Source organism: Hemicordylus capensis, chromosome 6, assembly GCF_027244095.1.
Source record: "Hemicordylus capensis ecotype Gifberg chromosome 6, rHemCap1.1.pri, whole genome shotgun sequence".
In the NCBI taxonomy this organism is placed as follows: Eukaryota; Metazoa; Chordata; class Lepidosauria; order Squamata; family Cordylidae; genus Hemicordylus; species Hemicordylus capensis.
This window is the reverse complement of record NC_069662.1, coordinates 143,144,550-143,161,826: the sequence shown is the minus strand read 5'-3', so window position 1 is coordinate 143,161,826 and position 17,277 is coordinate 143,144,550. Positions and strand designations below refer to the sequence as shown.

Here is a 17,277-nt window from a genome sequence, read left to right as displayed (position 1 = left end):
GGCAAACCATGGCTGGCATGGCCACCAGGGGGTCAGCAGAATGCAGTTCGCCTTGTCCCTTATCACCCGCGCCACTGTCCACCCTAACAGAGGCAACGGTGGAAATAGATACAGCAGACCCACATTCCAGGTGTGTTGAAACGCATCCCCTAGGGAGCCTCGGCCTATGCCCGCACGAGAGCAGTAGTTGACACACTTTTTGTTGGCAAGAGTTGCAAACAAGTCTATCGAGGGGACTCCCCAGTCCTGGAATACCTCTCTGAGATATGCGGTTTTTATCTCCCACTCGTGCCTTTGGCCATAGTCAGTGATCCTGCTGAGGCTGTCGGCCAAGCAATTGTCCACCCCTCTTATGTGGATAGCCATCGGGTAGACTGAGTGCTGTATGCACCAATCCCATAACTTTTGGGTGAGCAGACACAATGTCAAGGAGACTGTTCCTCCTTGGTGATTGATATAGGCAACTGCTGTCGTATTGTCCAGTTGCAGCTGCACAATCCTCCCTGTGAGCAATGGCTCGAACACCTTGAGGGCCAGGAGTACCGCCATCAACTCCAAGTAGTTGATGTGCTGTTGAGTCTGCAGTTGAGTCCAAGTCCCCTGGATGCAGTGGCCTAAGCAATGCGCCCTCCATCCTGTTAAGGATGCATCCGTTGTCACCTGACATGTGGGAACCCGTGCCGTGAATCCCACACCTTGAATTAGATTGCGCTCCTCCATCCACCAGCGTAAACTTTTTAAAACAACCGGTGGCATTGTCAAGCGCATGTTTTGTTTGTCCACATTGGAGAGAAAATTGCGGAGGTACCACAGTTACAGTGTGCTCATGTGTAACCGTGTATACTGCACAGTTGTGGTACATGAAGCCATTAGACCCAGAAGCTTCTGAATCCATACAGCCGGTTGCTGTGGGGTTTCCATAAATTGCTGGATGAGCGACTGTATCTGGCAAATGCACTCCAATGGCAAGAACGCTTTCTCCATTTCCAAATCTAGTACTGCTCCGATGAAGCTCACCCGAGTCATCGGGTCGAGATTCGATTTCTTCCAGTTGATGTTGATTCCGAGGTCTTCCAACAGGTGCACCACCTGTTGTATTTGTTGCGTCAAGAGTTCCCTGCTGTGATTGACCAAGAGCCAATAGTCTAAATACGGATAGACCATCATCCCTTGTGTCTTCAGGTAGGCTACTAAAACTGCCATCACCTTAGAAAAAACTCTCGGTGCTGTTGACAGACCAAACTAGAGTACCATGTACTGATATATCTAACTTCCCACCGTAAACCTGAGGTACTTGTGGTGGTTCTCCTGGATGCCAACATGGAAGTAGGCATCCTTCAAATCTAATGTTGCTGCCCATGTCCCGCAAACCAATAGGGGCAGGATAGACTGTAGAGTGGTCATTCTGAATTTTTTGGTCAGAATGTAACAGTTGAGAGCCCTCAAGTCCATTATAGCTTGGATCCCGCCATCTCTTTTCGGGATCTGGAAGTAACGGGAATAAAAACCCGTCAGTCTGTTCGCCCACTGCACAGGTGTAATTGCTTGCTTCTCGAGCAACACCTTGACCTCCTCCTGTATTTCCGTGGCCAGCGTGTATGTCAGTCCCGAAAATGGAGGCCTGGTCTCAAATTCCAACGCATATCCCATCTGCACTATACGCAAGACCCATCGATCTGATGTTATATTGTGCCATGCTTGGGCATGGCTTGCCAGTTTGATGGTATTTCTGGCAATCACAGGACCGATGGTGGGGGTCCTGGATAGATTGGCCGGTGGAGGTGGAATCGGGCCAACGGTTTGGTTGTAAGGTTTCACAAGGTTGTGCAGTGAATGAACAGTCCCATCAAAAGCTCTGTTTGGAAGCATCCTTATCCTGTTGTCTTGTTGCTTTCCCTTTTGCCTTTTGGTTATACTCCCTATTGTGCTGATAGGGCCGGTATTGCCTCTTGTAATCTTTATTGTCTTGAAATCTATTGGGCCTCTGCCGAGAATAAGATCGGCCCTTAGATGTAGAACTGGCCCCAACTGAGGGTGCCATAAAAGTGAGAGCTGTAAATTGCAGCTTCTTTAAAGTCTCCATAGACGTGTCTGTATCCTCATGGAAAAATCCCTTTCCATCAAATGCCAGAGATTCCACCCTGTCCTTCATATCTGGTTGGAGAGTAGTAGCATGGAGCCATGCATGTCTGCGCATGCCTACTGCTGTAATCAATGTACGAGACTCCGTTTCTGCGAGATGTTTGAAGGCACTCAATTGCTGCCTTGTCACTGCCGTGATCCTTTCATAGGTCTCGTTGAACTTCCACTGGAACTCCTCCAGTGTCATAGACGTGGAGTCCTGCAATAGGGCATCCCACAAGAGATGGTTATACCGGGCCAGGCAGGCTGCATAGCTGGCAATTCGAATTGCTAGACTAGCCGTACTATAAACTTTTATCCCCATGACATCTATCTTCCTTCCTTCTCTATCCACAGGTGTTGTGTAGCGGCAACCACCCTTAGACGTTGAGGCACAGTCTACAACGAACGAGTTGGGCACAGTATTATCTTCCTCACTGATTCTGTACAGATTTTCTAAACATTAAGAAGTCGTGGATGTGACATGCATGACCTCCCACGTTGTTTTGGCTGCTTTGCTGATTGCCAGAATCATAGTGAGTGCAACTGGATGAGACGTTCTTGATTTCCCCATCATATTGTATACTGGGTCTACAATATCTGCCTCAGGAGATTTGAGATCCATTCCCAACGCCTCCACTATGCCCCTTATCAAGGCGTGATACGTCTTCAATTCCTCAGGTGGCGAAGTAGAGTGTCTAGGCGGAACATCCGAGGGGGGATCCGATCTCCGACTAACGTCGTCAGATTCTGAGCTAGCCTCAGTCATCCCCCATGCTAGCATCACCAGGGGAAGATGGCGGCTCTGAGGGCAGAGGAGTAGACTTCCTCTTCCTCTTGCCACTAGGTTTTTCCAGAATTTGCTTTTCCTGTCGTCGAATCTGTGGTGGCTGTACAGCTGGTGGCTGGGGCTGCACGACTGAGGGTTCAAGTTGCATTGTCGGTAGTGGCTACCCACATTGTCGGTAGGTGTGGTAGTGCCTGAATAGCAGGCCCCTGCGATTGCAACACAGGCTGTGGAGCAGGAGATCCTTGCAGGGATTTCCAGCAGAGGTAACCTGCATAGTCCCCTGGTAAAGTATGCCAGAAACCGCAGCTGTGGGTAGGTTGCCCTGAAGGTACACCGACACAGAGGGTTTCCCCTTGCAACAAGGTTGGAGCCGGTACACGTATCTCTGGTTCCTTAATATGTAGAGGTGCGTAGGATGGAGTCTTAGGCAGCCTAACTGGCACCTCCTTATCACGTTCATCATCCAGCCCAGTACTCAGGAACCCTTGAAAGGTAGATCCAGAAGGAGTACTTGAAGCTGAGTCAAGTAAATCACGTAGTCCTGCACACTGTCCTCCATCCTGCACACCAAAGCCTGGTGTTCTAGGTGTAGAGTGTGACTGAAAGGGGGTCTGTGCTGGAGACAATAGATGAGGTAGTCTTCCCCCCGCAGGAACCAGTGTTGACGTCGTAGATCCGTTGTAAGCTTGATCAGACACTGTCAACGTCGCTGTCGGCATCGAAAAAGCATGTTGTGACGTCGATGTTGATATCGACATTGAGCTCGATGTCATCGATGTTGAAAGAGGAAGGTGAACCATCAATGTCAAGGTCGAAGCCGATTCCTGTATCTGATCTGTTGATGCCGATGCTGTGGTAAATGTCGATGCCGTTGCCAATGTCGATGCCGAGGTTAATGTCTAAGTCGGAAAACAAGCTTTTGATGCCATGGTCAACGTCGAGGCCGAGGCATCATCCGAGTCGCCATCGAAAGCCTGTGCTGATACAGGGGAAGGGGTACGGTGCGCCTTGAACTTTGGCGCTTCCAAGCCCCTAGCAGTTCCCTTCTGTTGGCGGTCCAGATCTCTGTGTCTTTCCTTTTTTGACACATCCTTGGGCTTTTTGAAAATAATATCCGTGTTCTTGGTAGCATTGGACAGTGCGGTTTTAGACTGCTTGTGCGCAGTTCTGCTGCTACCTGACTCTGGGGAGCCCGATGCTGACTGAGTGCCCAACATCGAAGGGGAGCCTGTTGAGGCACCCAGCCGAGTGCTCGACATCGAAGAGGAGCTGGTTGAAGTACCTGGCCACGGCATCATACAAAGCCATACAGAGCCGCAACGCCCTATTCTGCCTTGTCTGTTTCAAGAATGAGCAACAAACTTTACAAGCTGCAGTACTGTGCTCTTCCCCCAGGCACATCAAGCACGAGTTATGGTAATCAGTTGGCGGTAGTTTAGCTCGGCATTTCACACATCTTTTAAAGGTTTTCTTTGTCTCCATTTTGATAGCCTGATAACTAAGGCAAACAATCCTTTCACCAAATCAGATAGTCCGTAAAGCAAACTGAGTCCGTAGTCCGTTCCGAGGTCAAAGAAAAAGAGGCAAACGATCCAAATTTGTCCGTCTAGAGTAAAGAGTAATCCGTGTCCAAATCCAAGTTCAAAGCCAAGTAATCTAAATGTTTTAAGGTACTTTACTAATGAGGAGCAACAGCTATGAGATATGATCGCTAAGGCAGTCAAAGAGAAACTGAAAAGGAAACGCCCCAACCGCCAATCTTAACAAACTCTGCACAGCACGTGCAGGCAGGAGGGGCATCGAGAGGAGCTAATCAATCAGCCCGTGAGGTCCCTGCGCAGACGCAGAACCCATTTCTTATGGCTACAATGGATCACAATCCAGATCATATACTTTTATGTCTACCACGTTTCAACAGAATTGTGCAAGTAGTTAGGAGCATGTGGATATTTGTTTTATTTTGCACTTCATATTTACATGCAATCTCCTATAAGAATGTTCAGCTCTAGATACAAATATGTGAAAGTACAATTAAGTGACACTTTTCAGTATTAGATTTTTAAATTACTAACTCTGCTGTGTTGTTTGATGATACTAACACCATCATCAACACCAATGAAATCCAGTCACACAACACAAGTAAGAGGAAATGGTTTTAAAGGGCAAAGCAAGACCAGGAAGGGTGAAGGGCTGCAGGCAAAGCTTATCACCAATAGGAAATAGCATTAGCCCTTTAAATGCCTGCCTATAGGCAGTAATGGGCTGGATGAGGGATAATAAACTGAAGCTAAATCCAAGCAAGACAGAGGTGCTTATTGTTGGGGGAGTAATCTGCAAGACAGGCTAGAACTTCGTGTTCTGGACAAGGTTACATTTCCCCACAAAGCACAGGTTTGCAGCTTCAGAGTGCTCTTAGACCCTGTCTCACGCTGGTGCCTCAGGTTGTGGCTTTTTACCAGCTGTGATTGATTTGACAACTCTGCCCATTCCTTGAGGAGAATAACTGAAACACACTGGTAAACCAGCTGGTAACTTCCAGGTTGGACTACTGTAATATGCTCTATGTAGGCTTGCCTTTGTACATAGTTCAGAAACTTCCGTTAATTCAAAATGCGGCAGCTAGATTGGTCTCTGGGGTATCCTGGAGAGTCCACATTATGTCTGGTCTTAAACAGCTGCACTGGCTGCCAATATGTTTCTGGGCAAAATACAAGGTGCTGTTTATTACCTAAATGGCTTAGGTCTGGGTTACCCGAGAGTGCACCTCTCTCTAGAAAATCCTCATCACTCATTAAGATCATCAGGAGGGGTCTGTCTTCGGGTGCTATCAGTTCATCTGGTGGCAACCTGGGATTTGGGCCTTCCCAGTTGTCACACCTGAGCTGAGGAATGCACTCCCCATGGACATAAGATTATCTTCCCTGGAGGTCTTCAGGAGAGCCTTAAAGACCCATCTTTCTTAATTATTATTATATTATTATTTAACATATTTCTATACCAATCAAAACTTGCATCTCTGGGCAGTTTACAATTAAAATCATTTAAACATTAAATCAATTAAACAATTAAAATCATTTAAACATGTAAACCATTACATTAAAATCATTTAAAACCCAACATTAAAAATATTAACACTATTAATCTAATTAAAAGCTTGGGTGAATAAATGTGTCTTCGGTGCCTTTTTAAAAGTTGCCAGCGAATGGGGAGGCTCTTATTTCAACAGGGTGCGCTCCTTATATGCTGTCTTTGTAGATCTGAAGGCAGCATTTGATTCTATTTCATGGGTTAAGCTTTGGGGAAAACTGGGGCCTTCTTCCAAAGACTGTCGTTTGTTATGCCTGCTCCAAGCGCTATATTCAGACACTTCTCTTAAAGTTAGATGCAGCCTTCAAGGGCATCTAATGCGTGCTATTGTGACTCAGAGAGGTGTTGAGCAGGGCTGCATACTTGCTCCACTCTTATTTAATTACTACATAAACTCTATGGTGGATCAATTAAGCCTTTTAGATTTCCACTCTCCTAAATTTGCAGGGAGGCATATATCTATCTTGCTTTATGCAGATGATGCGTTCCTCTTGTCGAGGACTCCAATTGGCCTCAGAAAAATGCTGAGTGCATTAAATCTGCACTGCAAGAAGGAGGGTTTGGAGATAAATTTTCAGAAAACCAAAATAATGGCTTTCGCATGGAGACCTAAGATTCGCACTTGGAGGATTGAGGGACAACTTATTGAGCAGGTATTATTTTTTAAGTACTTAGGGGTAGTTTTCCATGCTGGGGGCACAGGAAGGCCCATGCAAACTATGTAGCCTCCAATGCCCAGAAAAGCTCACTTGCCATTCTACAGTACTTGCGATCAAAAGGTGGCTATTACTTACCAACAGCTTTTAAACTATTTAAAGCCAAGTCATTGTCTCAATTACTTTATGGAGCGCAGTTGGGTTGTTTTTCAAATATAGCAACTCTGGAATGTGTGCAGTCAAAATTTTTGAGAACTGCTCTTAATATCCCAAGATCCGTTTCAAATGTTGCTACCCATTTGGAGACGGGCTTTATTAGGGTGGAGGCCAGTTTCTGGATTACTATACTGGCTTAAACTAATTTACCAGCCAGTTGGTCTGGCTCCCCTAATTTTACAGGATGATTTTGACTCCAGGTGGATCCAGTCTATTGAGGGTAAAATAGCTACTTTGGGCCTCTCTGTTACAATTTTGTCCAAGCTGGGTTTTGATCAGGCAAGGTTGCTGGTTAAACAATGGGTTTTTGACTCTGAACGGCAAAATGACCTTGGGAAGGTCTCCAAATTTTACCTCGGAGGAAAGAAGATATCTAGTCTCTGAAATGAATTATTTTACATGGTTGGAGTTTCCGAGGTATAGGAAAGCTTTTACCTTGGCTTGCTGCCACTGTTTACCCTTGGCAGTTCTAGAAGGGTGCTATGGAGGGATTCCATTTGCTGACAGACTTTGCCCTTGTGGGCTGGATCAGGTCGAAACTATTGAACATGTTTTATTATTCTGCTTGTTCTATAAGGATATTTGTGAATCTTTCATCACACCTTTGCATTGTAAATTCCCCGGTCGACAGGAACAATTTTATTGTTCCTTATTGCTTTCAGACTCAGAGTGTGTAATCTACATCCAATGTGGCTAAATTCTGTGCTGCTGCCATTAATATACGTCACCGGTTAGTTAATAAGGATATTTTATTGTTTTAATTTTATTATCACTATGTTTCAGAGTCTGTTAAAAATTTTTTAATTAATTTTAATTTTAACCTGTTCTAATTATATATACTCTATTTATTGTTGTATAATCGTAACCTTTTTCTTTTGTTTTGGCTTGTGGCTGTAACATTAAAGAACTGAAGAAACAGGGTGCGCATTCCAAAGTCCAGGGGCAGCAATGGAGAAGGCCCGTTCCCAAGTAGTCGCCAGACGAGTTGGCAGCAACAGCTGCAGATGAACCTCTCCAGATGATCTTAACAGACAGTGGGGCTCATGGTGAATAAAATGTTCTCTTAAATACCCAGGGCCTAAGCTGTTTAGGGCTTTAGAGGTAATAACCAGCACCTTGTATTTTGCCCAGAAACGTATCAGCAGCCAGTAAAGTTCTTTCAACATGGGAGTAATAATGTCTCTCCTAGATGACCCAGAGACCAACCTGGCTGCCGCATTCTGGATCAACTGCAGTTTCCAGACTATGTACAAAGGCAGCCCCACAGAGCGCATTGCAGTAATACAGCCTAGAGGCTACTAGCATATGTACCACTGTTTTGCAGTCATACATCTCAAGAAACAGACGCAGCTGACGTATCAGCTGAAGCTTATAAAAAGCACCTCTGGCCACCGTCTCAACCTGGGACACCAGGAAGAGGTTCAGATCCAGAGGCATCCCCAAACTGCATACCTGTTCCTTCCGAGAGTGGGTGACCCCATCCAGAACTGGCAGATCAAAATAGTCTCCCAGGTTCTTACCCCGTACAACCTCCTTATTGTGCCTTTTTTTAACCTGGCTTTGATGGTATCTAGTTTTAGTTTTAATCTGGTTTAAATGTGTTTTTTGTTGTTGTTTTTTAATTGTTTTATTATGTGGTTTTGATTTTAATTTAAACCACCCTGAGCCACCTTAGGAAGGGTGGAATATAAACTGAATGGATGAATGGATGGATGCATGCATGCATGAATGAATAAAATAATGGATTCTGGGAAGAAAACTATCATGGAGACTGGGCTCCTGGTGGCATAAAAGGGACCTAGCAGGAGAGATGGGCACAGAGTGAAGCAGAAAACAAGCATCTCATTGAAACAATTTGAGATTCAATTTACTAAAGGATTCAGCTCCTATCCTAAGACATACCATACTTATTTTCAAAGAAGGACTGTGCAGATATATATGACGTCTGCCAGTGGGAAGGGGTTTTCTTTTCTATACAACAGCCAGGAAGTAGCCTGTCCACTAGTTCATCAAGCTGGCTAGCTTTCAAATCAGGTAGTCCTAGATCTCGTAGATTAAGCGTTGGCTGTGAAAAGAAGACATATGCAAATGTTTATGAACATCAGACTATTCCATAAATAAAGTCCAACCACTAAGATTCCATGATTCAAAAAAAATTCTGAAGGTGCTGCTAGACCAGAACTGCTTTTGAGTTTTGAAATTTCATTTTCCCACTGATTATTCAGGTTGTGCTTGATACCCATTCCAAATCTTCATTTTATTTCCATCATGAGGTCTTTTTTTCAATATACAAAGATTAAGTAACTTCTCTCAAATACAAATGAAAAAATGACAAATGATAAAAAGTGCCACACTGTTGAGAACACTAAAAAAAACTATGGGTGAACATCTTTCAGAATGTCAAAACAATATACATTAGTGATACAACTTCAAGGGTAGTAGCTTCTTCACAGTTAGTTTTATTTCAATGAAATGGATCATTCAATGAATGCAATCACATTTCAATTTCTAAAGCATAATTATTAAGAATCATATTAAGATCATCTTGAGAGATCTACCTGCAGTTGCCAGCTGTTCTCTGGTGGCAACTCAGGGCTGGGTCTTCTCAAAAGCTGCCTCGAGGCTTTGGAACACACTCCCTGTCAGGGCAAGAGCTTCAATATTTCCGATTGCCTTTAAAAAGTTTTTAAAGACATCTATTTAACCAGGCCTTTGGGCAATTTTAAAGTGACTTTAAAGTGTTTGTTAAGTTTTAATTGCTTTGTTTTAAAATTTTGTGATTTGAATTTTAATTGTATGTAAGCCATCCTGAGGCATATGTATTGGGCAGAATACAAACATGTTAAATAAATATATTAAATAAATAAATAAATATTACTGCTACTACCAAGAGGAGACTTACAAGGACATACTAGTTCACTTCAAATGAGGAAGGGGAAAAAACCCTATTTTCTTCTGTCATTTATTGATTTTTAGATATTTACATTCTGCTTTGAGAGCCCAGGACAATTCGATGAAAACAAGTTGTTTGAATGTTTCATTTCAACTTGTTTTCATGTCGAATGAAAACAAGTTGTTCTGGTAAGAACTAATCTGCCTACATTCCATTCACTATATAATCCTGATTGATAATTACCACCTTAGCCCACTTCAGCCTTAAATGTTCATACATCCGCCATCCTGAACTGCGGTGGATGACCTCATCACAAACTATGCCCTCAACTCCTGCCTGTGGCTTCCAGTGGCATCTGGTGGGCCACTGTGAAAAACAGGATGCTGGACTAGATGGGCCTTGGGCCTGATCCAGCAGGGATGTTCTTTTGTTTTTATATACGCTGTTGAGGTGCCCCCTGTGTCCCCACAGCTGTAGAAAATTCGGTTCAAATTGGAAAGGCAGTTCACAAGTTAGCCCTCTTGTGCCTCAAATGTCCATGTGTCCACCATCTTGAATTGTGGTGGATGATATCATTATAATCTATGTGTCCCTACAGCTGTAGCAAATTTGGTTCAAATCGCTTAGGCGGTTCATAAGTTAGCCCAGTTATGCCTCAAGCGTTTCTACGTCTGCCATCTTGAATGGGGTGGATGACATCATGACAAACTATGCTGTTGAGATATCCCTATGCGTCACTCACTACAACTTTACCAAATTTGGTTCAAATCAGGTAGGCTGCTGTTCACAAGTTAGCCCACTAGAGCCTCAAATGTTTACGCGTCCGCCATCTTGAATTGGGGTGGATGTCATCATCACAAACTATGCCCTTGAGGTGCAAATGGTGTCCCTATGTATCACCAAAACGGTGCCAATTTGGTTCATATTGCTCCAGGCATTGAGAAGCTGACACACAATCAATGCCAGGTGATTCCATAAGATGACTTTCCTCAAGGAAAGAGTAAAATGCACATAAAAAGAGTAAAATGCTTGTTTAAGATTATCATGAATGTGGGTCTACGCAGTTCCAAGCACACTGAAACTTCTTAGCTTCATCTCCACTCTCCACCTCTAGCATGGAGCTGAAATGAGGAAATCCTGATCAGTTAAGCCACAACTTTTTTCAGGACCAGGAGCTGTAATTTAATTATGGTTTGCAAACCATAAGAAACTGGGATTAGAACTTGGTTTGTAAACCATAGTTAAGCCAGAACTCCAGACAACATACAGAGCTGTGGTTTAACTAACCAGAATCTCTTCCTTGCAGCAGAGCACACAAGGAGATGAGGAGGATGAAGAGTACACACTCGAAGATGATTAGGTTCATGATACTCCACTCCAGATGTTGTTTAAATCATCTGAACCAGCCCTGTCTGTTCTCCACAACTTCATATTGAACTGAAGAATCAGTTACATATATCAGCAATTTTGGTTTTTGCCAAACAATTTTGCCGAACAATTTAACCAACTGTGTACAAAGGGATATTCACACATCAAACTCATCATATCCTTTTCCAAACAAGTGAATGTGGCTTTATATATAATACTCTATATGGATTGTTCATGGATAGAAGCCTTGTTCATACAAGACCTTCATGCATTCATTGAACGTGGAGGATTGGAATGATTTTGCTGGTCCTGCCCCCAACATGATTGTGCTGCTATCTTCTAACCATCATATATTTGGGTCAAGGTCCACGAGGAAAGCTTACATGCATACTGTGTAGCTGTCCCTTACAGTAAAAACAAATGTCTCATTTTTGGACTACAACTCCCATCATCCCCAGCCACAATAGCTGAAGGCTGGAGATGTTGGGAGTTGTAGCCCAAAAACAACTCATCCAAGACGGATGTACATGAATAAATCCAATATACCATCTAAGAATCCTTACCTCAGTGTTCTGTACATCATGTTCAGGAGCTGCTTCCCTTTGCACACACTTGATGGACGCTGCAGTGAAAGATGGAGCTGGACTTTTGGGTGAATGGAAGGCATTGATGAGGTGACTCAGAGGAACTGTCACCTAGCGTGAAATAGAGGTCATGTGAAATCAGTGTTTAACATATTGCAGTTTTTAAACAGCTATACGAGTGCTAATCATGCATAATGTACCAAATTTAACATTAACACAGTATGTGGTTTCTTCCAAATATCTCAAAATGCATCTTAAACACTTACTGAACTCAGTAACACTATATCTTCTTTAAAAAAAGAAAAACATGTTTAAAAGAATTTGATAAATCCCTGGAAGGTACTTATCAACAGTAAAATAAACAAGGATAAATAGCAGTTAATGGAAGCTCCTAGTTCATAAGCTCTCTTTCTCTCTACTTTATCACCAAGGGAGGATTTTATTGGTTGATACTGAAGGGAAAAAATGGTGAATTACATCGACTTTTGGTACCATCCAGTAGACAGCTGTTCCATTCTTCACTCTTACTATGTGATAACATTAACATGTCAATTTTGTGGAGTCACTATGTAAACACTCAGATATTTAAAGATGGACAGATATTTAAACATGGACGATTGAGCAATGCCACTTATATAAAAGCAGAACTATAGTACCATGACTGTCCATGTCTGCAGTTAAGACTATTTGAAGGCACGTGCAGTGTGGACCTATGGAAAGTCAGATCCAACATAAATGTGGTCCCCAAAATGTGGTCCCCATTTGATACAAATGTCAACATTTACCATGCTACTGGTGCTGAATACATGTAAATATGAGAGCAAAAGCAAAAAATTACCTATCTCAAGGGTCCTCAAGCTGGGGGTTAGGAACCCACAAGAGGCCCCAAACAATTCAGAAGGGAGCTGTCAGGAGGGCAGGGGACTTAATTGATATGTCCAAAGTGTGCAGACAGTTGAGGACAATGGGAGGCAGAAGTAAAAAACAACAACTACTTGGCTCCTCCACTGATCACAAAGTCAAGGCAGGCACAACAGTGGCAGTTCTTTGTCTGACAGGCCAGAGGAGAGCTCTCGAGAGAGAGATATTCACTAGAGCTCATCTAGTAAGTGGCCAAATAAGTGACATTTCTGCATTGCTCTTGGCTTTGTGAACAACGGAGGATCCAGGTGGTTTTCAGCTCTGTCTGCCTATCCATGTCTCGGAGAAGTTGGAGAGCTCTTAGCTTTACATTCTTGAAGGTCTTTCTTCCTGAATTTTGGGTTAGTGTGCAAGCTGAGTACAAAGAAACAAGTGAGAAAGCCAAGGAAATATGGATTCCCTTTGCTTGATTCCTACTTATGTGTGAATCAGAGTTCACAGCAATTGATGCTATAACGAGCAAATATCTAGTGAAAATAACTTGGAGTCTGAAATTAGATTGGCAGTCTCAAGCATAAAACCCAAGTTTGAAAAACCAAGCATGAGCAAACAAGCTCATCCTCATTTAAAAAGGTAAATGTGTGCTTTATTTATTTCTACCTAATCAAACCAATGGCTGACATCCTGACTTGTAACATGTGCATGCTCCTAACGTCAATGCAGCACTAGCTGCTGGTCTGGTCTGCCATGCTTCCAAGCATGGGCACTCTTCCGCTCTTGTGCAAGGGCACACATACTTTTTAGAGTTTGTCTACACGCTGGGAGTGCTCAGCTAGACTGGGAACACGTTGCAACTTGATTCTGGTCTACACATCGTCAGTCAGGATGTCAGCTAGTAGTTTTAAACACAGGGTGGGTTACGTAGCTTTATATATTATTTTAGGGGGTCACAATATCAAGAAGTTTGAGAACCCTAGCCTTTCTCATAAGATTGGGGTGGAGACACACATACAAAAAAGCAACATATATTAATCTCTAACTATTCTCAAGAAATTCCAAAACTTCTGAATGAGCTCTTTCAACGCTTTGAAGTTTGGCATCATCAAGGTGTACATAACCTTGTGTGATCAAACCTCTCTCCCTCCCCCTGGACCAGCGGCATCTGTAGCTTGTAGTGCCTTTCACCCAGTTCAGCTGGAGTGCCAGCTACAGCCTTTCTTGGGGAGAAATGATCTAGTCACAATTCTCCACATCCTAGTAAATCTGGCTAGGAAACGATAATGTCATTAATACTGGGACTGTCTCTGAAAAGGGCCTGGAGACCAGCTGGTGCAGAACATGATGGTCAGACAATTAACTGTATGTTGACAGCTGCAAACATACTTCCTCAGTGTTAAAAGCTCTTAACTGGCTACCAGTTTGTTTTGGGATTCAATTCAAAGTGCTGTTTTGGCTTTTAAATGCCCTGGAGTATCTGAGGGACCATTTTCTCCCATATGAACTTATACATTAATTGAGAACTTCAGATAATCTTCTTTGGCTGCTCTGTCTTCTTACATCTGGCAGGCTGCTAATGGAAAGAGGGCCTTTACTGTGGTGGCACCCAACCTTGTAATCTTTTAAGCAACAGGCAGAGTCCATCCTGCTTTTAGGGGTATACACTTCTAATGGCCTTTTACCACATTTTTATCTGCTGGTTTGCTGTTGCCCCACTTAATATATTTAATGGGCAGCATCCAGAGTAAGAGTTGCATGAGCAGAACATGGGATGATTTTTGGCAAATCCCCCCTTCCCTCTGCAGCCCCCAGAAAATATGTTCCAAGGGTTGTGGGATTCTCAGGAACAGATTTCCAGGATGTCCAAGGAGCTGCAGAGGAAAGAGCGAATTATTGAAAGCCACCCTTCTCCCTGTTGTGTGAGCAGAACGGCTCCACTGGCTCAGCTTTTACCTTGGGTGCTACCATTGTGCTTTATTCTTGCAAGCTGCCTTGAGACAGTTCTAAAGCAAAAGGTGGGGCAGCAGTGTTATAAATAAATTAGTGAATTAAAATAAGTCACTCTCCGGGCAGTGCATGTAACTGAAGCTTTTGAGAACCAACACAAGTAAAGGCGTTTTGGGACAAAAAAAATTACATACAGTACACACCAATGGATCCAAGTTGTTTGTTTCTTGTAATCCAGGTATATCTATTTAAGAATCCATGACATTATACTTAAAGGATAAACATCTCAAATACATAACAAGAAGACTGTTTAGGTTTTGTATATAACACAGCATACTGCATCCAAGTAAAATATGACCTCTTCTGTCAGTTTTGTAGCCCCCATCAGTTCACCTCACCAGTGTCCTCTTATTTTTTTCACCTGTGTGCAGAATGAGTTTTGTTCTGGGCAGCAATATCAAGGTAGTATGTGCACACATGCATTCAGAGTGGGGCCTTCTTGATTCAACCTGAGCGGGATCTAAATTTAACTGAGCGAACATCAAAAATTGTGTGAGCTCAAGCACATGCACATGCCTTAGAGAGAACACTGCACCTCACTCTGTTTTTGTCAGTTTAAAGACCAAGATGGATGAGGGAACCAGGTCACTTATTACCCATGGGGCCTGTTTGCTGTTTCTAATGTGATAAGCACAATATATCAGGTTTCAAGCTGGAGGAACAGACAACCACTACAAAGTCACAACAGACTCAGGCCACCGCTTTTCACAGATGGTGTCAAACTGGTTTAACATGGGACTCCTATAAATCAGAATCTTTCCTACAATGCCCAGCAAAACTAGGCTAGGTTGGTGGATTCATGGTTTCGTTTGAATCAGAATAAAGTAACTTCTTATGTTTAAATACTGACTCTCCTTCATCCTCACATATTATTAGGTTTTGGTGCTTGTTTGTACACCAATCCTATCCTAGGGCTTCCCAAAATTATGCTCCCAACAATATCTTGGGATGCCTTCTTCTTCATGAGCTCCTTCATGAGCTCCTTCATGAGCTCCACTACTAAGATCATCTGGGGAGGTCCGCCTACAGTTGTCTGGTGATGATTCAGGGTTAGGCCTGTTCTATGGCCACTCCACTCTGAGGCTTTGGAATACACTCCCTGTTGAAATAAGAGCTTCAACATATCTGACACCCTTTAGAAAAAATGCTCAAAATGCATCTCTCTAATCAGGCTTTTCATTAACTTTAAAACAGTTTTAAAGTCTTTGCATTGTTTTTCAAAAAACATTGTATGGCCTTTCAATTTTTGTAAAGCTGTCTTGAGACATATGTGTAGGCAGTACAAAAATATGTCAAACAATAAATATCCCACTGAACCTAAGCCATCATTCACACTCACCTATTGCCTTATGGTCTTGAATGTCTACAACCCTATGAGGAAAAGCTAAAATGTCCAGGTAAAATGTACTATAATAGGGCAAGGGGAGACAGTTGTCTGGGGGCCCACTGCCTTGAGGGGCGGGCAAGAGGCAAGTCACATGACTGACTCCCTCAGCCACGCACCCACCCGGGCTTCCTTCAGTTGTATTCATCCTCCAAAACTGATGTGAGTGTTAAGACCTGGAGCTACCAGAACAGCATGTCTCTCTCTAGTACCATTAAATGACTTGCATTGCCCACAATTTACAAAACTTTTGAGCTGAGCTTCAGTGGGGTGGGGGGCCCATTTTAAAATCTTGTCTCTGGGCTCACTCCAACCTTGCTACACCCCTGAAAATGTCTGAAATTTTTAGTTTAGAAAAGAGGCAACTAATATAAAGGGAGGGAGCTATCACGTAGAAGTGTTACAGATGGGGGAGAAATATCTTTCTCTCACTTTTGTTACACTCTACTTTGGGATCATCTAAAGAAATTGTGTGAAATGTGCAGCTCGCTTATGAAGTTAACAAGACGTGTATTGGCCACTAGATAAATAAGACCACAATATTAAATAAAGTCACCGGTCAATCAACCGCTACTGGCTACAAAAACCGAAGAGAGCCTCCATGTTCCGAGGCAGTGCACCTCCAATACCTAATGCTTGTGGCATGCAATGGGGGAAGGACCCTTGTCTTCATGCCTTGCAGTCTCACTGTTAGATGCACAGGTTAGATCTCACAGGTCACTGTTAGATGCAGGGTCACAGAGAACTCTTCTGTTCTTAGCCGCCGCGCCGCCCAAAATCTTCTGTCAACATCTCTCCCCCGCACCATCTCCGGGAGGGCCCCCCGCCTCCTCCTACTTCACAGGCCTCCTGCGATCCCGCCCCGCCCGCCTCCAGCTTCCTGTCGGCCGTTGACATCCCGGGCCGGAATCTCCCACAGCGTCTACTGCGCAGAACAATGGCGGCCCCAGAACAATAGCGGTTCCCGCGGGGGAGGCTTTACCTGGGGCTGCACCGTGGTGGGAAAAGAAAACATCCTCGTTGAGGCCGGCTGGGCACCGGCCCTCTGTTCACAGCTGGCAGCCCCTGCTACTCAGCCCTTCCGGGCTCGGCCTCCGGAGAAAGGGGCGACTCCGTGTCTCCTCCGTTCGCATGGAAAATGGCCGCCTCCTATGGCCGATACAGACTGTGCCCAGCCCGAGCCGTGACTGTTCTTCCGGATTAAGCGCGCTGCCCAGCAAGAGTGCTTCCGGGTTATGCTCTCCTCCTCCTCCTCCCCCCCCCCAGCAAATGTGACTGGGGCTGGCTAGCGAACCTGAGGATCTCTGTCGCTG

The 17,277-nt window shown here is 43.9% G+C and overlaps 1 protein-coding gene across 2 annotated transcripts in view; it reads right to left on the bottom strand.

The window, feature by feature from the left end:
* The window catches only part of YME1L1 (YME1 like 1 ATPase), a 55,114-nt gene extending 37,939 nt beyond the window's left edge, over positions 1-17,175 (bottom strand). Inside the window, exons 1-3 of one of the 2 annotated variants that reach the window (XM_053262468.1) lie at positions 16,947-17,175; positions 11,695-11,826; positions 8,773-8,935 (exon numbers count right to left, since the gene is read on the bottom strand). In XM_053262468.1, the coding sequence (XP_053118443.1) occupies positions 8,773-8,935; positions 11,695-11,826; positions 16,947-16,979 (328 nt within the window). In that variant the 5' untranslated portion in view covers positions 16,980-17,175. The remainder of the gene's footprint in view (positions 1-8,772; positions 8,936-11,694; positions 11,827-16,946) is intronic. The other variant, XM_053262469.1, reaches the window with a different exon arrangement.
* Positions 17,176-17,277: the final 102 nt, after the last annotated feature.